At 60.8% G+C, this 25,538-nt stretch overlaps 1 protein-coding gene across 7 annotated transcripts in view; it reads right to left on the bottom strand.

The window, feature by feature from the left end:
* Nucleotides 1–983: 983 nt before the first annotated feature.
* The window catches only part of NAV1 (neuron navigator 1), a 74,844-nt gene continuing 50,289 nt past the window's right edge, over nucleotides 984–25,538 (bottom strand). For 3 of the 7 annotated variants that reach the window (XM_072918747.1, XM_072918746.1, XM_072918741.1), the window contains 26 exons: nucleotides 16,371–16,509; nucleotides 15,863–16,160; nucleotides 14,802–15,498; nucleotides 14,241–14,699; nucleotides 13,998–14,039; nucleotides 13,694–13,842; nucleotides 12,919–13,089; nucleotides 12,364–12,416; nucleotides 12,171–12,194; nucleotides 12,004–12,081; nucleotides 11,727–11,810; nucleotides 11,488–11,599; nucleotides 10,783–10,904; nucleotides 8,795–8,991; nucleotides 8,546–8,708; nucleotides 8,235–8,409; nucleotides 7,926–8,023; nucleotides 7,705–7,800; nucleotides 7,393–7,552; nucleotides 7,059–7,294; nucleotides 6,805–6,959; nucleotides 6,549–6,620; nucleotides 6,080–6,276; nucleotides 5,465–5,583; nucleotides 5,048–5,245; nucleotides 984–4,509 (listed from right to left, as the gene is read on the bottom strand). In XM_072918747.1, the coding sequence (XP_072774848.1) occupies nucleotides 4,414–4,509; nucleotides 5,048–5,245; nucleotides 5,465–5,583; nucleotides 6,080–6,276; nucleotides 6,549–6,620; nucleotides 6,805–6,959; nucleotides 7,059–7,294; nucleotides 7,393–7,552; nucleotides 7,705–7,800; nucleotides 7,926–8,023; nucleotides 8,235–8,409; nucleotides 8,546–8,708; nucleotides 8,795–8,991; nucleotides 10,783–10,904; nucleotides 11,488–11,599; nucleotides 11,727–11,810; nucleotides 12,004–12,081; nucleotides 12,171–12,194; nucleotides 12,364–12,416; nucleotides 12,919–13,089; nucleotides 13,694–13,842; nucleotides 13,998–14,039; nucleotides 14,241–14,699; nucleotides 14,802–15,498; nucleotides 15,863–16,160; nucleotides 16,371–16,509 (4,390 nt within the window). In that variant the 3' untranslated portion in view covers nucleotides 984–4,413. Of the gene's footprint in view, nucleotides 4,510–5,047; nucleotides 5,246–5,464; nucleotides 5,584–6,079; nucleotides 6,277–6,548; nucleotides 6,621–6,804; nucleotides 6,960–7,058; nucleotides 7,295–7,392; nucleotides 7,553–7,704; nucleotides 7,801–7,925; nucleotides 8,024–8,234; nucleotides 8,410–8,545; nucleotides 8,709–8,794; nucleotides 8,992–10,782; nucleotides 10,905–11,487; nucleotides 11,600–11,726; nucleotides 11,811–12,003; nucleotides 12,082–12,170; nucleotides 12,195–12,363; nucleotides 12,417–12,918; nucleotides 13,090–13,693; nucleotides 13,843–13,997; nucleotides 14,040–14,240; nucleotides 14,700–14,801; nucleotides 15,499–15,862; nucleotides 16,161–16,370; nucleotides 16,510–19,229; nucleotides 19,484–25,538 lie in introns of those variants that run through there. The other 4 variants (XM_072918742.1, XM_041721336.2, XM_072918744.1 and 1 more) reach the window with 4 other exon arrangements.

The raw sequence follows: 25,538 nt of genomic DNA on the forward strand, positions 1-25,538 counted from the left end.
GGAGGGGAAAACAGATTTGGAGACGCCACGGGACGACTGGGCCCTCCCTGCCTGCTTCAGCCTCCAGCCGTGCTCTGCTGCAGGGCAGAGCGACTGGGTTTGCACAAGGGACACCGTCCCGCCTCTGTCCCCTGTGCTGGTGCGGCATCTGTCACCATCATGTCCTTTCAAATGGGAGATCAGATCAGAGCTGGTGAGGCAGAAGGGGCCCTGAGAACGCCCACCCGCCGGAGCCCTCCTCCCCCTCCTCCCCCGCTGCTCGCCTGGGGTAGGACCTGTCTCTCTGCCCCAGGAAATGGACCTCCTGCTTTCCACCTCCTGAACGGTGAGGATTCCAAATCAGGAGCATTTTTGCCCACCCCAGACTTTACAGGAGTGCGACCTTGGGAGAGAGGTCCCCAGTCCCTAAAACTGCTCCCAGCATCCTGCAAAACAGTTAAGATTTCAACCCAGGAGCTTTTCTACTAAGGCTCCCTTCCCATATTTTGCAGGAAGGCAACTACCAAGGAGAGGGGTAGGTGCTTTGAGGGTTTGAGCCCCTCTGCTCTGGAGATAGGCTAGGAGAGATGGGGGATGTTCATCCTGGAGAGAAGACCCTGGGGAGAACTTAGAGCCCCTTCCAGTCCCTCTCCCTTTCAAGAGAGCTGGAGGGACTTTGGACAAAGGCCTGGAGGGACAGGACAAGGGGGAATGGCTTCAAACTGCCTGAGGGCATGGTTAGATGGGATATTGGGAAGGAAATCTTGGCTTTGAGGGAAGTGAGGCCCTGGCTCAGGCTGCCCAGAGAAGCTGTGGCCACTCCATGCCTGGAAATGCTCAAGGCCAGGGGCTTGGAGCAACCTGGGATAGTGCAGTGTCCCTTCCACCGAGATGAGGCTTAAGGTCACTTCCAACCCAAACCATCACGATTTTATGATGTGTACAACTGACCCCCCTCTGCCCCACAGGGACAGAGCCACAGACACAGGACCAGGAGCCGACAGTACAGGAGATCACTTTATTGAATCCAATGGTGTTAGACAGACGACTGAGAAGAGACATGCCAGTTGGTGCGGGCAGTGTGGGCAGCAGGAGCTCACTTGGTTGGTGCAGGGCTGGATTTGTTTCTGTCTTTTCAGAATATCCTCAAGCCTTTTCCTGGCTTCCTTTTATGCTTCTTTAAAATTTCTTTGAAGTAAAAACAACTAATCGTGGAAAGAGTCCAGATGGTGTTTGTTTGTTCCCTATGATTGTTCCCGCAGCTATATACAACGTGGGGCTGGGTCTCAACATCAGGTATAAAATGGAGCGAGTTTACAAACGTGGAGGGTGCAAGGAAAAAGCAAAAACAGACAGGCGTGAGTAGAAATCTGGACCAAAATCTTAAAGAGAAATTTAAAAAGTGCTATAAAACCCCTCAGCAGGAATACCATGCAGTTAAGAAACACAAAACCCAGTCAATTACACAGATAATCTAGAACAGGAATTTGTCCATTTCAATTTTTATTTAATTAAAAAAAGGTTGTTTGTTTATTAGAAAAAAGCTAAAATTTTAAGGTTCAGGCCACCAGGCAGCAGCAGCTCGAGGGGGCAGGAGGGTGAGGCACTGGCATCACCCACCTCCAGCCCCTCAGGGGGACTCCCAGGGACCATGGGCACCTTTGGGGGCAACTGGCACCTCTGGAGGTGACAGAAACCCTTGTGGGGTGGTGGGCACCTTTGGGGACAAGAGGCACCTTTGGAGGTGGCAAGAGGATGAGTTAGAGCAATTCTTGGACCCTTTCCCTGGGGACAGAGGGGCTCAGCCCATAGCCAGGGGTTGGCCCCCAGACAGCTGCCAGCCTTGGGGACATGAGGTGCTTAGTGTAAGCCAGGAGGAATCCATCAGGATCTGGGCCCTCCAGCCAGGTAACCCCAGCCAAACCCCCCACCAGCCGATCCCAGGGCCCACCAGCTGGCACTGCCCTTCTCCTTCCCCCTGAGATTCCTCCTGGATCACAGCCCCACTGCCCACTCACCTCCAGCTGCCAGGGCCGAGGTGATGGGATGAGGGGCAGCCCTGATCTGGGGAGGGACGGGGCAAACCTGCAGGACACAGGCCAGGGGATGCTCAGCAGTGGGGGACGGCTACAGTTTGGTCCAGGTTTGGGTGGCTCCTTGGAGGAGTCAGAAAAAGAAAGCTCAGGCAAGGCTGCCCCTCCTCCCATGGGACTCCTCAGGGCACCTGGGCACAGGGCAGCCCCCAGAGGTGCATCAGTCCCTTCCCACCCTGGGCACCAGAGTCCCAGGGAGGGTGCGAGGGGCTGGAGGGAACAGCTGCGTCCCCATTGCAGACCTCGAGTGGCTGCTGGGCCGGAGTCTCATACAATCAGAAAAGAAGTCAGCACAGCACAGTCATCACAGAATACAAAAAAAACCCAAAACCAGGGACAAGGCGCAGGGCCGGCCCCCCAACCCACACAGGGCGTTCCAAGACGGATCTATGTACAGCGAGTCCTCGACAGAAGAGAAGGCGGACAGAAAGCCCTAACGCCCGAGCCAGCATGGGGAGAGATCCCGAGATCCCCGTGGGAAGGGGCCGGGCTGGCCCCGGCGGCAGCAGGAGCTGTCGGACAGACGGGGAAGGGGAGAAGTGAGCACCATGGGGCGGCGGGGCAGGACACACCGGCCGAGAGCACCGAGGCAGAGGTGGCAGCAGCCTCCGAGGGCACTGCGGGAGATGCCCGCTCCAGAGGGGTGTGAGGCACCCCTGAAGGCCACACCAGCTGCGGCACAGGGGGCTGAGGCTGCCCCGTCCCCAGCCTGGCAGCTTGGGGACAGGGTGGGCTCAGCTGATCTGGCCCTGGGGTCACCTCTCCTCACGTCTCTCCAGGGCCCCAGAAGAATGTGGGGGCTGAGCTGGAGGGCAGCAGGGAGGAAGGGCCCCCCAGAGCCCAAGTGGGCACAGGATGGGAGTGCAGACCTGCAGGGCACCCCGCAGCCATGGCCAGCAAGGGTGCTGCAGGCAGCAGTCCCAGCACCTTCATTCCATCCCAGCGAAACTGGCTTTGGGCACAGAGGACACTAGAGCTGGGGCAGGCTGTGACAGCATTGCCCCAAGCCCCTCGTGCCCCCTTCCCACATGGCCAGAGATTAAGGCACCACAGCAGCACCGGGGCCAACCCTCTCCATGGAGTCTGGCCTTTTGACAATGTGGGATAAGGCCAGGAGGACACATGACAGCCCCAGGTCCCCCCAGAGCACCAACACAGACCCTGCCAGGCTGCAGGAAGGCACAGGGCCAGGGGGAGCAGGCAGCATGGGAGCAACCCCAGCTCATTGACCCACAGCCCCAGGCCTGGCAGCACCAAGGGGATGACAGGTTGGTTGGGCCCCCCTCCACCAAGGGGACAGGGATGGCATCCAGCTGCCCAGGGATGGGGCAGCAGCAGCAGCCTCCCCATGCCCCAGTACCTCAGCAGGGTGGCATCCCAGCTGGTGGGAGACACCATCCCAATGCTCTGTGCCTTGGAGGAGGAGGGAGTTGCCATGTGAGGGGCTGCTCTGGGAGCCTCCTGCTGCCACCCGCCTCCACACTGGCCTCCAAGTCCCACCTCAGCCAACCTGTGCGGCCCCGGGGGGTGAGTTCAGGGACTGGAGATCGTCCAGAGAGCACCAGTTTTGTGACTGAGGTGGTTTGAGTGGTGAAACCAACAGCTGCAAAAGAAACCTAAGGGGAAGGACACTGCTGCCAGGGAAGCAGTAGGCACCAGGCCACAGGCTCCAGGCCAGGAGAGCAAAGTACCAGAACAAAAAAGGGACCAAAGCAAAGTCTGGACTTGGCCAAAGGAAAAGGGGAAGGGGGAAACAAAATAAAGTAAGAAAAGCAGGGTTTTGGGCTGTCCTGGTCCCAGCGGCTGCCGTGCAGGTGGAACAGGGAATGCACAGAGAACAGCGAGAGCCGTGCTCCCCTCAGCTGGCACGGGGGGGGAGCTCCACAGTGGAGGCTCTTGTGGCTTTGCCCAGTGGGCACAGAGAGAGCCAGAGCCCCTCATGCCCATGCGCTCATCCTGCAGCCCCAGCTCCTCCTGTGCTCCCAGCTGTGGCCCAGGGGGCTCCTGTGGGGTCCCTGCCCCACACAGGGGCCTTCCTGCAGCTCCCGGGAGCGGGGGCTCAGCCTCAGCGGTCGCCTTGGTCCCAAAACCCTGGAGTTTGCAATAGAGACAGAAAAAACCAAGAAGAGAAACCAGGACTCTCCTACCCCCATGGTTGGGAAAGGAGATGGTAACTCGTGCTCTTTCACAGATGAGCTGAGTTTCCCCAGGCTCCACTGGGACAACCCAGAGCCCTGCTCTTCTCTCTGCTTGCACGCCAGCCCCACGCTCCTGGATGCCAAATGAAAAGGAGAGCAGCCCAGCAGCAGCTCCCCTCCACCTGGGCTGGCACATCTGGGCCTCACAGAGTCGACTGCAGGTCAGGATCCACCATGGTCTCACGGTCTGGAGACTCAATGTAGTTGGCAGCTTCCTGGAGCTTCAGCAGCATGGCCATCTGTGGGGACAGGAGCATGGCAGGAGCCCGAGGGGGACAGGAGGCCTGCAGGTGACTGGGGAGGCCACCTGGCCCTTCCTGCCCTCCCAGATCAGCCATGCTGGGAAGCTCAAGAGGACAAAGCAGCTCCCAGAGATGCTGCAAAATCCCTCCCTTGTGCCAGGATCCAGCCTCGGGCACAGCTGGAATGCTCAAGACTCTGTGCCAAAGCAGCATCAGGTGGCGTCACCTGTGGAGCCAGTGGCCTCTCCAGGTGACACATCAGGACATGTAGGAGCACGTGTGCCTGTCAGTGGCTCTGCATGTGGACATGATGCCTCACGGAGTGTCAAGTGCCCTTTCACTGGCGTGTCAGCATGTGTCCTGGTGTGCAGCCCACCTGCCAGTGTCACCACCCTGCACCCACTGCTTCTCCCAGAGCACGAAGTGCTTCTGCATCCCCAAATCAGTCTTTTTACACCGACAATTAACTGGGAAAGTGAAGCCCCGCCCTGCTCTGTGCCCAGCTCCTCCCAGCCCCTCCTGCTGGCCAGCATACCAGCGGGTCCGAGTCCAGGGAGCTGGGCGTGGTGTCCTTGGCCGTGCGCTCCTCAGGGGGGGACACGGTGCTCTGGGGCCCGATGGTGGGCGGGGGCAGGTGGTACAGCTTGGACTGGTCCTGCTGCGCTGACGGCCAGGGCAGGGTGTCCCGCACCCACTCCACGGGGTCCTCCCAGGCTGCCTTCTGCCCATGCACCTGTGGCACAGATCAAGTGGCAGCCACCCCCTCAGGACATGCCAGAGCCAGCGATGTGGCACCCTGAGCCCCCCAGGACAGTCACAGGGTACAGGGATTTACAGAGATGTCACCTACAGCCACAATCCCAGTGCCTCCCCTCTCCCCCTGACCCATGATGGCTGTGTCAGTGTGTCCCCGCACTGGTTTGTGCTCTCATGGGCCAGCAGCACTGGCTACCTTGAGCCCATCTTTTGCTCCCTCCTGCAGGTAGGGGATGATGGAGTTGTTCCACAGGTCGATGAACCAGGTCCGGAAATCCTCAATTCCAATAGGGCAGGACAGAAAGAAGCAGGGACCTGTGGGGGGAAGGCAGACAGTAGAAATGGGAGCTGGGTGCCCCTCCTCCAGTCATTGGGTCCAAGGCCCACAGCACTGAGGTGGGCACACCTGGCTGGAAAGGGGCCTTGGGAACAGTGACTAGGCACCATCTGCACAGCAGACAGACAGCATCTCCCAGGCAAGGAAGGGGGCTGTCAAATTCAATCTATCCCCCAAAAGCCTGGTGAGGCATGGGGGGATCTACCCGGGAAAACACAGCTCCTCCATGCCCAAGGAAGAGTGCTGGGAGGACTGGCAGCCTTGGATGACACCCCTAAGTGACAGCTCCCAAAGGAACAAAGACCACCCAGGGAAGAGCAATGCTTGTGTGCATCACCCACCAGCTGTGGTTTGTGGGACTGCAAGACACAGGGAACACATCAGCCCCCCTGAGCTCCTCTGGGAGGGTTTGTTCCCAGTCCCCAGAGCTCCTCGCAGCCCTGGGCAGAGGAGGAAGGTGAGGCAAGGCCGTACCGATGAGGAAGTCGGATGTGCTGTGTTTTTCCAGAAAGGTGTGCAAATGGTACCAGAGCTTGGGCACCCAGTCCAGCACCCGCAGCAGCTCCTCCTTGTTGGCGTTGATGTCCGTGTCTGACTCCAGCAGCTTCCGCCGCAGGTAGCGCACCAGGAAGCCATTGGCCGGCTCCACGTTGTTGGAGAAGGTCAGCATCCTGGGGGAGGACTCCAGGAGTCAGGGCTGGGTCTCCACACAAGCTACCCTGCTCCCAAGCACTCCTGAGGTCCTCCTTGCATCCCCACCCTGCATTTGCCTGAGGCTGGGGAATATCAGGTTCTTCTGGGATGGCAGGGACAGGCCTGGGGGCTCATTCCTTATCAGGGTCCCCAGCCACAGGATGTGACCACAGAAACAACCAGGTGCAAGAGATGGCTTCTGTCCCCTGCAACCCCACAAGGATGATCCCCAGGGATGTACAACTCCTACCTGAAGCTGAGATGGAGGCCATGGTTTGGGGTCATCTTCACAGGCTGGTTGGTAGTGCCAATGATATACGGACTGAGTGAGTGACAGAGAGACAAGATTCATGAGAAAAAGCCTCTGAGTCAGCCCTGCCCAAGGCAGAGCTGATGTGGACACAGCAGACATGTGCAGCCTCATTCCCACAGCCCAGCTCGGTGAGAGCAGGGGGAGCATGTGTGTGCCGTGGGGCTGCACCGGAGGCGCGCAGAGGGGCTCTCACCATTTGTGGTACTTGCAGGTGAGTGCACCGTTGACGAGCTCGCTGATGGAGCCTGCCTCACTGAGGTCGTCCAGGAGGATCACCAGCGGCACGTCCGCCGTGCCTGTCTCCCGGTCGATCTGGTTGGCCAGGTTGGACAGGTACAGCTGAAGATCCTGGAACAAACAGGTCAGGCGTGATGTGTGGGGCCATGGCACGACAGCCACGGGGACCATGGCAGCAGTGCCCACAGGGACACTGCTGTGTGTCCTCACCTTGCAGGACTGCTGGTGCATGTTGAAGGTGCTGACGATGCCCTCGGTGACGTCCCGACCCGAGCGCTCCACCAGGTACTCGGCCAGGCGGTTGGTCAGGTAGGTCTTGCCGGTGCCACTGGGCCCCGAGAGGATGAGGCGGCGGTGTTTGAGCAGGAGGCTGATGTAGTGCTGCATCATGGGCTTGGGGATGAGTGTTTCGAACACCAGGCTGTCCACACACTTCTCCTTCAAGCCTGTGGGCAGGGGAGGGCTGAGGGTCCCACTCACACTCTGCAAGACTCCGAGATAGCAGGGACATGGCACAGCCCTGGAGCCCCTCTGCCACACTGACCTTTGAGCGTCACAACAACACTGGTCAGGCCCCGGCGGCACAGTGGCAGCTCCGGCGGCTCCATGTCCAGCACCCGCTTGATGTGGCTGATGCTGTAGCCATAGATGGACTCGGTGCTGAGCCCCAGCGTGGACGCAGGATCCATCTTAGTGATGTAATCCTACGTGGGGAGGGACAGGGCTGTCAGTGCCCCTGAGGGCTGGCAGAGAGCGGCTCCAAGAGAGCTTGGGGAGGACCTGGGCCAAGGAATAGCAGGCCTGGTGGAGCAGTGTCAAAGGATGGCTCTCTAAAGAGTGTTTGTTTTGCTCTTACCTTGAAGACCTGGCAGACAGCCTCATCCAGCATCTTCCAGTCTACCTTTCCGCTCACCTTGGTCCAGCCCAAGAAAAACTCTTGCTGCTTGAGGTCCTAGGAGCCAAGGCAGAAGTGTGCAGTGCTGCAGCACCACATCCAGCCTCAGGAGGCATCCTCTGCCCCTCTGTCAGGGCCATGACACAGTGACAGGTCGGGCTCCCCAGGGAGCCCACACTTACCCCCTTGATGATGTGCTGGGGCGGCATGCGCACCACAATCCGCAGTGTCAGCTCATCCTTCTGGGTGCCAGCACTGACAGCATCCATGGGGGACACGTCTGGGAACGGAGCAGTGAGGCTGTGCTGGCCAGAGCTGAGCCACCGGGCCCAGCTATGCCCAGCCAGAGACAAATCCTGCTGTGGCTGACAGCGGCACCAGCAGCACAGCAGATCCCCTGCTCACTCAGGTGAGCAGCAGCATGTTGCCAACACATACACTTCTCCCTATCCCAGCCCTTCCCCATCTGCCAGCAGCTCTACCACCCCTACCTGCATCCCCCGGGCTGGGGCTGAAGGCGTGACCAAGGGTGAGACCCAAGGAGCGCCGTGGTGAAGAGGAGGCTGCTGTGCTGGTGATATGGCTGGGAACAGCACCTAGCACTGCTGAAGGCCCAGGGGCCACCTTGAGACGGTCATTCTCGGCCTTCAGGAGATCCACCTCCAGCTGGGGCAGAACAAGGTAGGGCACAGGGTAAGGAGCTGTAGGCCAGCAGCACTCTGGGGTGCAGCACAGCGCTGAGAATGAGGGACTGTGGGCACTTTGGTACGAGAGCAGCCAGGCTGCAGGCAGGGCTCCTCACCTGCATGTTGTGCATGGTCTCCCGCAGCTGCTCCAGCTGGTGGGCTGAGTTAAGGGCCTCCAGGCGGATGTCTGTCAGCTTCATCTCCTTCTCCCACAGCTCTGACCGCAGCTCTGACACCTCCTTCTTCTCAGGCTCGCCCTCACTGTGGGCCTGGAAGAGCCTAGGCCAAGGGAGAGACCAGGTCTCACACGTGTCTCTGGCGGGAGCCTGCAGCCCCTGCCACTGGCCCTCCCTGGCCCCACGTACTCAGCCGTGTCAATGCCCACGGAGGAGGATGTGGAGGACTTGATGGAGGGCGAGGCAGTCTCTGTGGAGCCATGCTGTAGCTTGGGGGAGGAGGGGGCTGAGGAGTCTGGTGTGGCGATCTCCTCTATGTCAGAGTAGGACGAGGCTGATTTGGGGCCCTTCTTGATGCTGAAGGCCTTATTGAAGGAGCTGCGTAGCTACAGGAGAAGGAAAAGTTCTTGTTAGAGACAGTCTGAAGTGCAGCCTCGCAAGCAGACATCTGGCCTGGTCCTGCCCTGTCTGTCCAGGACCCACAGACAGTCTGAGCTGGGACCAGTACAACCACACCCACCACAGAGGGGGCACCACCACCATGCTGGGGAAGGCTGCAGCCTGACCCTGCTCTGCTGGCACAGCGAATGGATGGGGTGCACAGCCCTTGGGCAACACTCACCCCAGCCTGGACGGCACCAGAGCCCCAAAGAGTGGCACCCATGTCCTGGTCAGGATGTCTCCCAGCCCTGCTCCCCACCAGCACCTACACCAGGCTGTTCAGGCATGGCACCAGCACCCTGGTCCTTCAAGAAGGGCCAATCCCCACATTCACCCCACCACAGCCATTTCAGCAAGAGGCATTTATTTACAGGGATGTCCCTTGCTCCAGCCACTGCAGAGACACGGTCCTGCCCCACACCTCCCTCTGCCCCGTGGATCCTGCTGGAAGCACAGAGGGGCAGCCAGCCCTCCAGAGAGCATGCTGGTGTCTCACCTGAGCATGCAGCATGCACACAGCACACACAGAGCAGTGGTGGGTGAGCAGCAGGCTGGGTCCAGGGAGGGGGGATGGACACTGCATAGGGACCAAACTAGACCCAAGCTGGGTCCCACCAGCTGGTAGGAGAGCAGCAGGATAGCCACCATGGGCTCACAACATGTGCCCTGGAGTGCCAGAGCCTGCTCCAAGGGAAGGTGGGAAAAAGAAGGAATGGAGAACACACAGGATCTGTCCCAGTCCCCACAGGCACCAGCAGACTGCTCTAGGGTGTTCCCAAAAGCAAAAGCATTGCATTTCAGTGTAAACAAAGTAGGCATCCAGCTCTGATGATAATGGAAGAAGTGAAGCACTGAGACCTATGTGGGTGCTGGCAGGGACAGAGCCACTTGAGACCACATCAGGCAGCCCTGGAGAAGCAGACATGGGCAGTGCACTCCAGTGTCCTCAGTGACACCGGCAAGGCTGCACTGAGGTCTCAAAAGATCCCAAAAGATCCAGTTACACAGGAATTGAGGAGAGTGCCTGCCTTCCCTGGGCAGGAAGGGAAGTGTTGCCATCCATGGGGCAGGTCCCATGTGAGCCTTTCCTGCTGTCTACGGCAGCTCAAGCCCCTCCTTGTGGGTGCATATTTGTCCTTAACATCAAAGGAAGTAGCTAAGCTGGGCACAGCCCGGCTGGGGACCCAGGATGGCCTGTGCTGGGGTTAGTGCCAGTGGGATGGATGGGATGGGGAGTGTATGAGCACCGTCCCATGAAATGAAGCAAGGGCCCTGGCTGGGCACAGGTGGATTGGACTTACCTCATACACCTGGAAAAAAAGGGTTGAGGTCAGCATAGGGGAAGAGAAACAAAACAAAGCAAGACTTAATTGCACATCCAGCTCAGAGCTGCCTGGTGCAGGGAAGGGGCTGCCCGGCCGAGGTGTCGGCCCTCCACACTGTCAGAGCCTGCGTGCGCAGGAGGGAGACATGGGGGAATACACAAGGAAGCAGGCATGCAGGGCCAGGGCTGGGAAACTCCTGAAGGGGCTCGAGAAGTCCCAGCCAACAATTCAAGACACAAATCCATGGCAGTTACACTCTCCTCACCACTGTTGTCCCCAGAGGACAAGGGACACCAACACTCCAAAGCCAAGGCAGACTGAGAGCAGCTGGTTTGCGGGGCTGACCTTGAGCAAACCCTGCCAGTGGCTCCCCAAGCCCCATTTCTCCTGCCAGTGCCCCATCCAACCCACCCAGCTCTTCTTCTTCTTCTTCTTGGCATCAGCGTCCTTGCTGCTGCCGATGCTGGAGTGGCTGGTGATGCTGTTGAGGCTGGAGATGCTGTCAGAGGAGTTCTGCCGCTTGATGCGCAGCTCTGGGGTCCGCCAGAGAAGCAGGAGAGATGGGAAAGAAGGGATCAGCTACCTGCAGCTGTCTCAAAGCCAGAGCACCCTATGGTCCCCCCACACCCAATCTGTCCTCCCACCCAACACCTTCTGAACTCTTGGAGCCACCTTGTAACAATGACATGGGACTCGGACACCAAATGGGCACTGCCAGAGAGACACCCAGGGCACACATCACCCTGCTGTTGTCCCAGGCCATCTCTATGACAGCCCCTTGCACTCACACTGGGGTTTTGGGGCTAGAAATAGCACTTATGGGAACAAAGTCAATACCAACAGCCAAAACTGGCTGTTGGCAAAGGGCCTGGCAAGGAGGTCTCTCAAGATTGACAAACAACCATTCCCTTACATGCCAGCACTGTGACCTCCCATGGTGACAGCTCTGGCTGTCCATTCCTGGTTTCAGATGCTCAAGCATCATGGGGAAAAACTGCTATCCATGGCACCCTGCCTCCAGATGAACCTCCCCCGTAAGAGGGTGTGCCCTGGAGCCCTGTGCCAGTCCCAGCAGGAGCATCCCAGCTCAAGAAGGGCTGCAGCATCATGCCTTACCTTTGGGGGTGACATCAGTGCCATTTAGAGCACCCTGGATCACAGCCTGGGCCTCTGAGTTCTTCTTCTTCAGGAAGTCAATGGTCTCTCGCAGGTCCAGCAGCTCTGTGTCCTGGGGCAGCAGAGTTGGGAGCCATGGAGTGCATCCCCATGGTGGAGAGCCCACCCCAAGAGCGCCCTTGGGGCAATCTCTCAAGTCCAGCACCCAGCAGCCCCACTGAGCACCGCGACACACCCACCTTCTCCTCAGCAGTCTCAGCCAGGTGCCGCAGGCGGGATGTCATGCTCACCAGGCTCTGCTCAAAGGCTGCCACCAGGTTGGCCTGGGAGAAGTGGAGAAACAGGTGAGCCCCCGTATCTGGGCCAAAACCCAAGGACAGATGAGCACCCACTTCTAGGTGTGGGATGCAAAAGGCTGAATGAAAAATCAGGGCTTCCATAGGCACATCCAGCACCAGCCCTATGCCCTGCAGGTGTGGAGTGGGGTGCCCCACAGGGGCTCCCATGGGGACTCACATTAGCAGACAGCTGGGACGTCAGCGTGGCCACCTTCTCCTGCGAGGACTCCAGCTCGCGGCGCAGCTTGCGGATTTGCTATGGGGAGAGAGGGGAGAGATGAGAGGGGCCAGGCACTCGCCCTCACTGGGGGCAGGGGCAGGCATGAGCAAAGGGTGTGGGCTCACCTCAGACTGCATCTTCTCCTCAGCCTGGCAGCATGAGAGCAGAGAGGGACAGACAGACAGAGGCAGGCAGTCAGAGGGGCAGCGAGGCACAGACAGGCTCAGCAGCAGGCAGAGGCATGCACAGAGCCCCCCCCAGTCCCACCCGGATCCCCCAGCCATGCACCAAGCAGTGCAGCACGGAGGCGGCTCTTACGGAGGAGTAGGTGGAGGACGCGCTGGAGGCCAGGGACAGCACCGATCCATGAACTGCAACACAGGAAAAGCCACGGTGTCAGGGTGCCCTGGAGAGCAGCACCCCGGGACTACAGGTCAGGGCACAGCTGGCCACTGGGCTCTCAGGGCTGGAGGGCTCTGAGGTGGCCTGGGGTAGGTGCAGGGTGGGACAGCAGCTGCTCAGCACTGCCCATTTCTCAGTCTGTGCCCTCCACCTGCATCCTCCTCTCTGGGAAACCTGGGGGCTCTGCTGCCCTCCATGTCTGCTTGGATCCCCTCCTCCCCAGTGTCACAGCACACTGGGGGCAACCCAAGGACACTGAGTACCCATGGGGGTCAGGGCAGACCCAGGGCTGATGCCAGCACGGAGTCCAACGGACCCCTGTTGCTGTCCCTGCTCTGATGCCAAGAATGGGACACAGCAACCCATCCAACAATGCCATGGCAGCACCAGTGGGAAGGGACAAGGGTGCAGGGAGCCCCACCAACCCTCTGCAGCCTCCTCTGCCTGGGCAGGAGCACAGCACACTCTCACCATCGTCCACGGGGTCCCGGAAAGAGCCCGAGCGGATCATGCCCTTGGGCTTGTCGGCCAGAGAGAGGGTGCTGCCCATCTGGGAGGTGCTGTACAGCTCGAAGGTGGAGTCGTGGGTGGGGATGCTGTTGGAGCGGGTGATCCGTGGGGTAGTGGTGGCAGTGGGGCTCACTGAAGGAGAGAGCAGGGAGGAAGCAGGGTCAGAGTAATGTTGGGTACCTGCCATCAGAATGGGGAGGCAGAACTGGGAGTGATCCACGAGAGCTATGATGCAGTGAGGAAGCAGGGATTGTGGTCCCAAAGCAGGGAGGGGCTGGGGAAAGTTAAAAGGTAGGCTGATGCTGGGAAGACCTGGACACCAGCACCAAGGTAACCACAGGGCTGAAAAACAAATCCATCGCCCCAGGGACAAGTGGGTACCACTATGCCATGGCCCAATACCTGCAGGTGCAGGAGTGGAGCCTGCTGCCCCAACTTGTCTGCCTGGACCCCCCAAACCCTCCAGGAACATGCAGGTCCTGGTCAGATCAGGGCAGGGTTTACCCTTTGCCCTGCCAGGCATCCCCAGAGGAACAGTTATGGCCTGAGGCCCTAAGGTGATGAGACACCCTGAAGCAGAGGTGATGAACATCCCTGGTCCCAATCCAGCACCCGAAGCACCAGGTGCTGGTGTTGGTGGTGTCAAGGAGACAAGCAACGCCCAGGGGAGCATCAGCACATCACACAGGGAGCAGAGGGAGCAGGAGGGAAAGGGCTGGCAGCGGAGGGCACTGACCAATGCTGGTGAGCGGACCCTTCCCGACCAGCGCCATGGGGAGGGCGGGGGGTGAGGGCAGCTCCTGCTGCTCGTCCGACTCGGGGAGTCCGCTGACTGCGTGGGAGTGGCGCCGCTCCTTGGCCTCCTCCTGGGAGTGGAGCTGGTACCTGGGGAGCCGCAGACAGGCACGGTAAGATCAACCAGCACCGTCCAGCTCCTGCCCACTGCACTGCAGCCCAACTTCCCTGGCTCAGGGGCACTGCCCTGGAAAGATTTCCCTTCCCGCCCCAGCACCACCCAAAAGTGTTTTGCGCTCTTTTACCTCAACCCCTTCTTGGGCAGCGTGTTCCTGTCGCGGTTGGCACTGGAAGGGAAGGAAAGATCAGTGACATCCCTGCACAGACTAGGGAAGGAACCATGGGGATTCTGCAGGGACAGAGAGCTTTTCCCTAGAAATGTAGCAGGAAGAGACTTTGAAGCAGGCAAAGGACATGGCAGAACAGCAGGGTGCAATGTGTGCCCATGAAGGTGCCACAGCGGCCCACCAACCTCCTTCCAGCCATACCTGTCCAGATGTGTGAGCCGGGGGCTCCCACTCCAGCCCAGCTCTCTTGCCTCTTCTTCTTCCTCTTCCTCCTCTGCGCTGGCAGGAGGTGCAGCAGCAGGGGCGGGGGTGGTAGTGCTGCCCCCTGAAAAGGCACTGGGCAGGCTCATGGGCATCTGCAGGGATTCCATGCTGCGGTGAAGGCCGGAGAGCTTGGGGTACATCCTGCCCTCCTTGGGGACACTGAAGCCACCCATGAGCTCCAGGCCCTGGGAGAAGCTTGCCGAGTTGATGTTGAGGATGGGGGCAGGGCTGGGGCTAAAGCAGGGTGCAAGGTGCCCGCCAGCTGGATGCAGGTCCTGGAGCTTGGCAGTGTGTGGGGTGTGCAGCTCGCTGGAGGAGGGCAAGTCCAGGCTGTTGGAGTTGACCTTGTCCAAGTTGGCCAGTGAGGGAGGCTTCACGTAGGTCTTGGCAGCTGCTCTGGAGAGGGGAAATGGGTAAGGAAACAGGTGAGACTCAGGTACTGGTGCTGGGCACAGCTGTGCCAGGCACCTGCTGCCCTCAGAGATGGAAGGACCATACCTGAGAGGTGTAGGGGGCAGCTCAGCCACCTTGGCTGCTGGCGGGAGGTTGGCCTGGGCTTTTGGGGTGCTCTCAGGTGAGCTGGCACTCTTCAGGGTGCTGCACTCAGAGTCAAGTGCCACTGCCTTGGCTTTGGCCTTCTCCTTCTCACGGTCTGTCTGATTCACAGGGGCCGGTATGCCACGGCCAGTGCCAACCTTGGATGGCTCCTTGAGCCGCGATACTGAGATGCCGCCCTGCTTGGTACTCAGCAGGCTGGGGTCAATGCTGCTGCTGACCGGCCGGGCTGCGCTGCGGCCCCCGGTCACACTCATGGAGCTGGACTTGGCTGGCCGGGGCAGGCTGCGGTACTGGATGTTGGAGCGAGCCCCTGGTGCCAGGAACCCGGGCTCAGGTGCATTGGAGACATCGAGGCTTGTTTTCCTCCCACTGACTGGCTTAACAGGGATGCCAGAGCTCTTCTGGATCTTGCCGAGAGTGGCCGAGCCCCCAGCCTGCATGACAGTGGCCGTGCCAGTGGCAGGAGCTGGTTTCTTGTAGCCAAAGGAGCTGGAGGATGAGGGGCGTGCAAGCCCTGACGGCGGCTTCTTGGCATCAGCGGTGCGGTCACGGCTGGCGTCGGAGGAGGAGCGCTGCAGGCCTGTGCTCTTCACTGACAGCTTGCTCTTGTCGGTGACTTTGGTCTCTGGCTTGCCTGCTGGGCAAGAAAGGACAGGTTAGTGTCCCTGGAGGCTTTGGGGACATTTGGAAGTGAATGAGCCAGACAAGACCCAGGCAACCAGAGATGCAGATGTGACAGAGGAAGGATATGCGAGACTCTTGGTGCACTCAACGGTTCCCCAGCCTGGTGTGTGGACATGAGACCATGGGGCAGGCACAGACCCCCAGCCTGCTTGCAGCCCACCACACTGCCCTGCCTCCCCTTCCAGCCCACACCCAGCTCCAGGTCTGAGCACAGCCAAAGCCATCCCATGGCCCACATGCTTCGGGAAGGCACACAAAGACATCACCCAACCGTCTCTGTGTCAAAGGAGCTGGACCCTGCCCAAACTGGTTTTTACCTGCCACTTTGAGGGTGCTCTGGGCCATGTGGGTGATGGGGGAGGTCACAGCCACTGGAGGAGTCTTGCCCTTCTTGAGGGAGCCCGGGGTGCCCAGGCTGACAGGCTTCTTCAGCTCACCACCCTTGGGCCCCTCCTCTCCACCCTCCGAGGGCTCCCGCCGCCACTTGGAGGAGCCATGCTCCATCTTGAGGCTGCTGCTGTCGTAGTCCAGCTTCTTGGGTACCTTCTCGTCACCCTCACCGTACCAGCTCAGTCCGCTCTCTGCCAGCGAGCGCTTCTCCGAGTCCGTGCGCAGCTGGGGGCAGAGCAGAGTCAGGGGCACTCCTGGCACCCACCCCAAACCCATCCCCAGAGAACATCAGCCAGCTGGGAGAAGGACGCAGCAGTCAGGCTGTGCCATCCTTGTTTCTGCACACTGGCACCCTCCATGCCCCTTTCCCACCGAGGTGGTGGCAGGAAAGCTGGGAGAGGTGCCGGAAAGGGTCCGGATGCCACTGGCACCTACCGCTATGGCCGAGTTCCTGCGCGAGGCAGTGGGGGTGGAGGGCAGGGAGTTGAGCGAGGAGCTGGCATTGAACTCCTCTGAGCTGAGGTTGTCGGAGGCATCGCTGAGGCCACTGCTGATGGAGCTGCTCTCATCCCAGCTGTGAGGGAGAGACAGCATCAGACCCCTGCTCAGCCCAAAGGGCCCCACCACCCACAGGATCTCCCTATTCCAGGGGCTGCCGGGGCAAAAACCAGCTCCTGGTAGTGCCCATGGCAGGGACATGGCATGCAGGGCCCATGGCTGGCTCCAGCCCAGACTGGTATTGGCTCTTGTTCCTGTGGCAATAAGTCTCAGTGACCCTGCTGAGACCCTCCCATTAAGGCTCTGTGGAGCTTTGATGGGGATGGAGGGACATCCAGAGCTCAGGGAAGCCAGCACCCATGCCACAGGGCTAGCAGCATCACAACAAGCCCCTGGCAACCTGCTCTGATCCTGGAGGCAGGATGGAATTGTCAGAAAGGGCAGGACTTCTGGAATAAACAAACCAGACACCCTGTAGCATCCACCCTTCCTGGGGTGGTCCCCACCCACTGCACCCTACTCCAGCCCCCAGCAGCCAGAGGCAGCAAGTCTGGGATCTGCTGCTGTGCCGAGCTGGCTGCTCCATGCCAGGGCTCAGCCAAGTGTGCAGAAGCCCATCTGCAGAGCCATCAGTCACCCACGCTGGGGCAGCAGCTGCCTGGGTTCCCCAAGGGCACAGCTGGTTCCACAGCACTGGGCTATGCCCATGTCGATCTGGCACAGGCAGGCATGGAGCAGCTCCCAGCAGGATGAGCACAGCACCTTTCAGGTCAGCAGCTGAGTAGGTCAGTGAAGCCTCACAGCCTCCAAGGGCCTGTGACGGGCTAGGGGAGACAACACTAGAACAAGCTGCCCAGAGAAGCTGGGGCTGCCCCAGCACTGAAATGGTCAAGGTCAGGTCGGATGGGGCTTGGACAACCTGACCTAGTGAAAGGTGACCCTGGCCATGGCATGGAGTGGCACAAGATGAATTTTAAAGTCCCTTCCAACCCACACTATGCCATGATTCTGTGACAAGCTGTGGCGTAGGAGTGCGGAGCAGAGCTGGGAGCTGCAGCCAGCCCCAGGTCCTACAAGAGATGCCTGTTTATGTACACTGAGGCCACAGAGGTGCAAGTGAAGCAGAGCCCAAACAGCAGTGGCAGAGCAAAAGCAACAGTCATCACCATCCCTGTCAGATGCCCAAAGCTCAAGAAGGAACAACAAAGGCAGTTCCAGCACCATAAGACCTGCACTGCGTGTCCTGCTCTTTCCACAGGGGAGGAGTTTATCAGAAACTGGCCAAAGCCACGATGGACACAGCCCCTTGTGCCCCCACAGCAGCTTCTGGGACAGAACCAGCAGGTGCTGCTGCCCAGGAAAGGATTTCAATAGGATCATGCACTCAGGATGTGCTGCTGAGCTCCTCAGCTCCAAGCCATGTCTCACCACCAGCCCTGTGCCGAGGGTGAGTTCCCACTGGGACAGAAATCCTCACCCCAGAGCCTGCAGCAAAGCCCTTCTCCCAGTCTGGCCTCACCTGGCAGCAGGCACTGCCAGGAGTGAGGCCAGGCTTTGTAGGACTGTGTCCCGTGGCAACACAGCTGGGGCCACATGTGGTGCTGGGTGTGTCTCAGTCAGGCTTTTGGGGCCAGGCAGGGAAACCCCAAACACTCTCCCAGCCACACATGCGACACCCCCCTTGCCCCAGGCATCCAGAGAGCCACTGAGAAAGGGGCACAGGATCAGATGTTAGGTCAGGGCAGGAGGTGACTCCAAATCCTCCTGGACAATCCTCTGCCAAGAAAAGATGACGTGGAAGGTCACATCCCAATATCACTAAACCCACAGCATGAGGCACACTGTGAGGGTGTCTTGACTCTCTTATGGGGCATACAGCTGGTGCACTGAGGGATGCCCCAAACCGGAACATGCTTGCCATAGGCAGCACAGCAAGGAAAGTCTCAACCACAGCACTACTGACCCCTCAGCAAGTACAAACTCCCGGAGCGTGGCCGAGCCCTGGCACCTCGACTAGCCCCCCCATATCAGACTGCCACTTCGGGACAAAACTGACCCCCTGCTTTGTGCTCCACCCCCTCCATCGTATCCAGAGCCATTCCCAGCTCCTGCAGATGATTCCGCACCGAAGCCACCCGCCAGCAGCCCCGCGGCAGCTCCGAGGAACGGGGATGCTCAAGGGCAGCGTGTCCGTCCTGCCGCGCTCCGCGGCGCGGGCGGGCGGACGGGACCCGCTGAGGGCGGGGTGGTCCGCACGGGCTCGGGGATGAGCACCGGGGATGAGCACCGGGGATGAGCACCGGGGATGAGCACCCCGGCCCCAGCCCCGGCGCGGGGAGGCGGCTGCACCGGTGGGGAGCGGAGGACGGACTGGGACCACGGCGCGGTGCGCGGGGATGCTCCGCTCCGCTCCGCTCCGCCCCGGCCGCAGCCCGACTCGGAGCCCCGCGCCCGGCAGCCCCGGGGTCAGACCCGACGTCCGGAGGCACCAGAGCCTCGGGAGCCTCGCGGAGGACAGGCCCGGCCGTATTGCAGGTGCGGGGCGCGGGCGGGCCGGAGGATGGATGGGGGTGCCGGGGCGGGGATGGAGAGGCCCGTGGGAGCCGCCGCGATGTCCCGGTGCCGCGGTGCCGGGCGCGGCCGCGCTGCCCCGACCCCACCGTTCCCCCCCAGCAGCGCGGCCGAGACAAAAGCACCGCCCGCGGAGCGGCCCCGGGGCGCTGGGCTTTGTCTGCCGGGGCCGAGCTCCGGCCGCGCCCCCGGCCGCTGCGGGGCCGCTCCCCGCCCGTGCCGTACCTGCTGGCGAGGCGCGGGGCGCGGCGCGGCCTCCCCGTCCGCAGCATCGCGCTGCCCGCGGCGCGGCGCGGCCCCGCCGGGCGGCGAGAGGGGCGGGGGGCGGCGGGACCGCCCCGCTGCCCGCGCTTAAAGCGACAGCGGCACAGGACCCTCCGCCGCACAACGGCCCCTCCCCGGCCCCGCCGGGACGCGACCGGGGTCCCGGCTCCAGGCCTCGCCCGCCTCAGCTCCGCGGACATGTCTCCGCATTCTGCGCCGCAGCCCAAGGAAGGTCCCGACCCCTGTCCCTGGTGTCCCCCAGCGTCCCCCCAGATGCCCGCAGAGCCCCCAAAGCACGATTCACATCCCCAAACACAGCACCAGTGACCCCCAGTCCAGCCCACAATGTGATACCAGAGGCCATTCCTCAGCACTGGGTTTGGACCCAGTGCCCTCCAAACCACCCTGTTCTCTGTCCCCAGAGGACCACCTCGATGTGGGTCCCAGCACAGCTGCTCCCAGCAACCTCGGCGCTCATCCCCAGAAAGGACACCCATGACTGCCCCGCTCTGCCTTTCATTGACCAAAACCCCTAATTTTGTCCCTTTTTTCCCTCTCTCTCGCATCACAGCAAGAGCCATGCTGCAGGGTAGAGTCCTCACCGGGATGGTAACACCAAGGACAATTTCGCCAGCCCAGCCACATAGGGCAGAGAGAGTTAACTGCAGCCTTGGCAAGATAGACCAGACCCTGCAGGCTGGGAAATAAGTAATTCCTTCCTTGAAGCAACGGCAACGCCTCTTGGCTCCTTCCCCACCGCCCCATCACTCACCACACGGGGCTTGCCCCAGCATGGCATGGTACGGCACAGCATGGCATAGCAGGACAGGGGTCCCTGACCACCCCGTCCCCACTGATCAGCTCGTGCCCACACCCACCAAGCCCTGGCAGAGCTCATGGCCAGGGGCCGGTGGTGCAGCCAGCCCTGCGGTGCGGTTACGGCCCCACGGCCACGTGCGCCAACGGGTGCGGCGGCACAGCCCGTCCAGCACCGCATCCCTCGGGTCCCTCGGCATGGCACGATGCCAGAATCCTCTCTTCTCCTGCCTGCCTCAGCCCTGCCACGGCCGGCTCAGGCAATGCTCAGAGCAGTTCCGCTGGGTGCAAATCTGGGCATCCCGGGTGGCAGGGGAGCCAGCCTGGCACAGCCCAGCACTGCAGCCTCTCAAAAAGGCGGGTCTGACCCCGCCAGAGCCACGGGCCTCGTGTGAGATGACGGCAGAGAACAACTACTGGTCACAGCAGACCCTTGGGCACCAGCACAGGCCCTGAGCCCCACACAGAGGAGTATCCCCAGCACATTTCTCAGCAGAGGCTGCTGTTGGAGCTGGACAATTTTGAACTCTCCTTGCTCCACCTGTCTCACACCAGCACAGACACCTGACCATTAGCACCCGCACCCACTGGCACCAGCCAGGGCTCCAGACACTCGTGTCCCTGCCAGGCTGGTCCAGCCAGATCCCCACTGCTGTCCTGAAGCCCACACTGGATGGAAGCAAGTCCTGGTCTGCCCTGGCCCCTTCCTCTTGTGGCAGAGGAGGAAATGCAGGGTGTGCACTGAGCGGGTCTCACACCCCACATCAGCACATCACTGGCATTGAGGGGGCTCTGTGGCACTGGTGCTCACAGCCCCAGCCTCATGCTGTGACTTGAGATAGGAGCAGTGAGGAAAGGCACAGCCGAGGCTCTTCCCACCCTTCCCCCCTCTCCTCCACTTAATGGGGCAGAAAAAACAATTAGCTTCATAAATCCTATTGAGGGGGTTGGGAGCTCCCCATGGATGTGGGCAGGGCGGGGCTCTGCATCCCCCTCACATCCACATCAGGAACCAGAGTGTAACAACACTCCCTGGCTTCCCTGATCCCCACAGCCCTATAAACCCCTCTGTACCCTCCAGGATGCCCCCCAGACAACCAGGTACCCTCTAAGAGAACTCCAGTCCCTACAGAGTCAGGCTACCTTGACCCTACGTGTCTCCTGCTTGGATTTTGGGTACTGTGATCTGGCACCTTTCTCTGAAGCTGCACTCAGAGGAACAGGGGTCTGCAGAGATCTGATGGGGAAACTGAGGTAGGGAAGGGGGATCTGACTTGCCTGAGCTCACCCAGTGGGAGAATATCAACATCACATCCCATAGTTGATTCAGGACCCCATTCTCCAGGTAGCACTGCCTCTGGTCTCTGGCCCCCTAGAACCCTTGAGGGCTGCAGAGGACTCCGCCACAGGACCCTTGAGGGTGTGTGGTCCTGCAAGGGGCACCCGTGGCCAGGCTGTGCCTCCACCCCAGCCCTGCACCATCAGTGCAGTAATAGTGGGGTCTGATTTCCTCATAGCAGTGGGGCTGAGGCCGTGGGGGGGTCAGCCAGCACTCACTGCCTGCTGCAGTGACAGCAGCCATGGACCCCAACCACACCCCTGGCTAAGAGCTCACCTCTGGTCTCCCCCTGCGCCCCTGCAAGTGGTGGAAAGCCTGGAGGAAATGTGTCCCGGTGCGGGGATGTCCGCTGGCAGTTTCAGTGACATACGGAGGAGCCACAGGCCACGTGCGATGCTCAGAGAGTCCCAGGGCAGTGCCGGGATGGGGAGCAGTATGACTCAGCTTGGTTGTGAAATTCCTATTTTTCCTGTTGTCTGGACTAGCCGGTGACCTCGGCCACCTCAGTGCACAGCGGCCAGGCTCCTCCACAGGCCGCAGGGTGGCACATGGTAAAGCCAGGTCCTGAGGTCCCCAGATGCCATGTGGAGAGGCAGGTGGGTTTATTCTCCCCAGCAGCTTTCCCCAGGGCACACGGGTACGTGAGGTCCAACCCTGCGCTCCGCTCTGCCCTGTGTCCGTATCCAGCCACATCAACAAGCTGCAGGGGCCAGCAGCTTCCCGCATCTGGGGCGTGCACCGACCCCCAGGTGCCCTGTACCCCCAGCCTCACAACCCCAGGACTCCTTTCCCAAAACATGCTTCCTGGAGCCACCGTCACATCCTCAGGGGCCAGGGATCAGCACTGGGTGCCTCAGCCCAAACCCCAAAGGACAGAATTGCTGGAAAGCAGCGCACAGGAAGGCACTTCAGTGGTGCCGATGCCCAATGAGGTCCTGCAGCCCCTTTCCAGGAGAATCCCCTGTACCCAGCTGGCGAGAGGAACTTGCCAAGCCCAGCACACGGCGCAGCCCAGCAAATATTTATACAACATTGCTCCCTGGCCAGCCAGGGTCCCCCACACACGCCAGGCCACGTGCAGGGCCACAGCCGTGCCCCACGGGATGTCCCTGATGAGGAATGACTTCATGGGCTCACTGGGACAGGACATGGGGTCATCCTGGAGCAGCCAAAGTGAGCAAGGGGCGTTCAAGGGAAGGGGTCAGGCTCCAGCGCCAGTCCTGCTCGGAGCAGGAGGAGGGCGGCTGCTCCCCTGCTGCTCCTGGGGAGCTGAGCCAAACATCTGCTCCCGCCTACGGGCTGAGCCCGAGGAGCTGCGAGGAAGCCGGAGCCAGGCCAGCCAGAGCGCAGCGGGTGTCAGCTCCAGAGCATCCCTCCTGGGAGGATGCTGCTGGCAGCCCCCAGCCCTGCTGGAGGGGACCACGGGCTCTGCAGTGCTTGGCTGCCAGCAGCACCATCACAGTGGCCTGGGACAGTGCCTGGGGTGTGCCATGGGCTAGACATATGTGCCCTGTGCTCCCAGTTCCAAAAGCTGCTGCCTCAGCTCTATTTCATGCCCACCAGCAGAGTCAGGGCAGTACCCAGCTCATGATGGTGCAGATGGTGCCAATGCTGTGATGGGATGCAATGCTGCCTCCCTTTCTACCACCAACAAATAAGATGCAAAAGGACATTCTGAAATCACAGCAGCCCCAGGGTCACACAAACATTCTCCCAGTGCTCTGGAAGCCCCAAGGGACATGTGGAGCCCTGAGGACTGGCTCCAGAGCTATGCCCCCACAGCACAGCCCAACAGCACACACAGACCATCATCACTGCTCCCGCAGCCACCGCAGCAGAAGGTGCTGACTCAGCAGCCAGCCCTGCTAGCTCTCTGTGCGCCCCATGAACTCCTGGCTGCAGTAAAGCCTTGCAGCATTCCACTCACTGCCACTGTGACCCAGCTGGCCCTAGGGACCGTGCTGAGCCGCTACTCAGGACACACCACATCAGGTCAGGCTCTGGGCACACAAGGCACAGGGGGAGGCACACCAACACATGGCCACACTGTGGTGGCACTGCTCAGACATGCAGGACTTGGCCAGAACAAAACCAGGCCAAACCTGGCTTGCACATCCTGCTCCATGCCCCTCACACTGCCTGGTTCGCATGCAGGTCTGCACACAAAGGCACCCACGCTGTGGCTATGCAGACAGATGTCCCTGGGGAAGTTCCCAGTGGAGTGACCTTGGTGGGATACCATCAGTGCTACAGAAATAACTCCAGCCTGGATGGGCGAGAAAGCATCACAGGTGGTACCGCACCCTCCCTGGAACTGGCCTCAGGGCAGGGAACAGCAAGTGGTCACTGAATAGCGGTAGGTGGGAACCAGAGTTGACCATGGAAGGGAGTGAATATGTTTTAGTGTTGGAGAAACAGCCCAAGACTGGGAGCTATCCCTGGCCATGCCCTGCCTGGGCCCCAGGGACAGGCAGGACAGGGCAGGAGAGCAGCAACATCCCTTCCATCCCTCCAGCCACCCTAGACACATCCTGGTGGGTGCTCCCTGTGCTGAGTCCCTGCCCTGATGCAGTGCACAAGGAGGATATAGTGACATTGGGAACAAAAGGTATGTGCTGCCAAACAGGGGGCCAAAGCAAGAGCTTTCCAGACCCTAAAACCAGCAGCAGGTAGAGAGGAGTGGCAAGTGTCATGCGATGGATGCAGGCACAGCTGGGCAAGGAGCCAGAATGCTGCTGGTACATTTGGCTAACACAGGAATGCTGCTGGGGTCTCGGGTGTCCCAGACCTGAGCATCCCACTCCCTCTCTGAGCTGGGCCTCAAGTCCCCCACAGCCTCCTTAGCTGGGCTCACCCCAACCTCCACCCGGCTGAGTCCACCCCAATAGTTTGTGGGCAGTCCCCTTGCCCCGGCCATGTCTCACCTACCTCAGCCCTCGCTCCTTGCAGTCTGCTTCCCTGACGAGCCACGGGGGTGCTGGGGTGCATCCCACAGCCCCACACGTCTCCAACAGGAACGGGGACGTGTCAGCGCGTCCTCTGCGCTGTCTCTGACCTACTGCCCTACGAGCTGGGCTGTGCGCCGGCGCGGCGCAGGGGACGCTGCCCCGCGGCCCGGGCTGGGGCTGCTGGCCCCATCTGCAGCACACGGCTCTGCCCGGTGCATTAGCAGCACCGGGAGATGCGGCCTGCGGCGGTGGTGGCTTTCTAGGTCAGAGCCAGCGAGGAGGGTGGGTGAGGGGCTGTGCTGGGTGAGGGGCTGTGCTGGATGACGGAGGCTGGATGAGGGGCTGCACTGGGTGAGGGGCTGTGCTGGCTGAGTGGGGTCTGGGTGAGGGGCTGTGCTGGGTGAGGGGCTGTGCTGGATGACGGGAGGCTGGATGAGGGGCTGCTCTGGGTGAAGGGATGTGCTGGCTGAGTGGGGTCTGGGTGAGGGGCTGTGCTGGATGAGGGGCTGCACTGGGTGAAGGGATGTGCTGGCTGAGTGGGGTCTGCGTGAGGGGCTGTGCTGGATGAATGCTCCCAGCCAGCTCCTTGTCTCGTCTGGCTCTCGGTAGGAGGGAATGCCCCGCTCTGCTTCCAGGGCTCTGCACCCAGAGTGTGCAGCCTCCTGGACAGAGCACCTCAGTGTACCCCAGCACCCAGCCAAAGGCATGCTCTGGGACAGAGACCCTGCCATGCTGCCTACTCTGGGAGACCCCCCCCCCCAAGTCCTGCTGTGGGGACATGGGGGATGAAACCATGAAGCTGTGTAGGTGTGGTTCTGTGTCCGCAATGACCCAGGTGAAATGGCTGATCCCCAGGATATGCCCCTGTGGATAAGGGGGTCCTGTGCTGCCCTGGCTCACTGCTGCACCCCTCCTTGGGGAGGGTTCCCAGCACAGAGCACCCAGTCTGTCTCTGGCATGGCAGAGAACTCCATGCACATCCAGGAGTCCCCATGCTGGGGACTCTGCACAGGGACAGGGACTGTGGCACCTGCCCATGGCCCAGCTCACCGCAGCACTGACAGCCTCACCCACACCATGGATTTTGTAGTGCTGCCAGGGCCTTGAAGAGGCTCAGCCATGCAGGGATCCATCCCCAAAGCTTGTACCTTCCTGAAGGAGAAGTAA

Source organism: Taeniopygia guttata, chromosome 26 (assembly GCF_048771995.1).
Source record: "Taeniopygia guttata chromosome 26, bTaeGut7.mat, whole genome shotgun sequence".
In the NCBI taxonomy this organism is placed as follows: Eukaryota; Metazoa; Chordata; class Aves; order Passeriformes; family Estrildidae; genus Taeniopygia; species Taeniopygia guttata.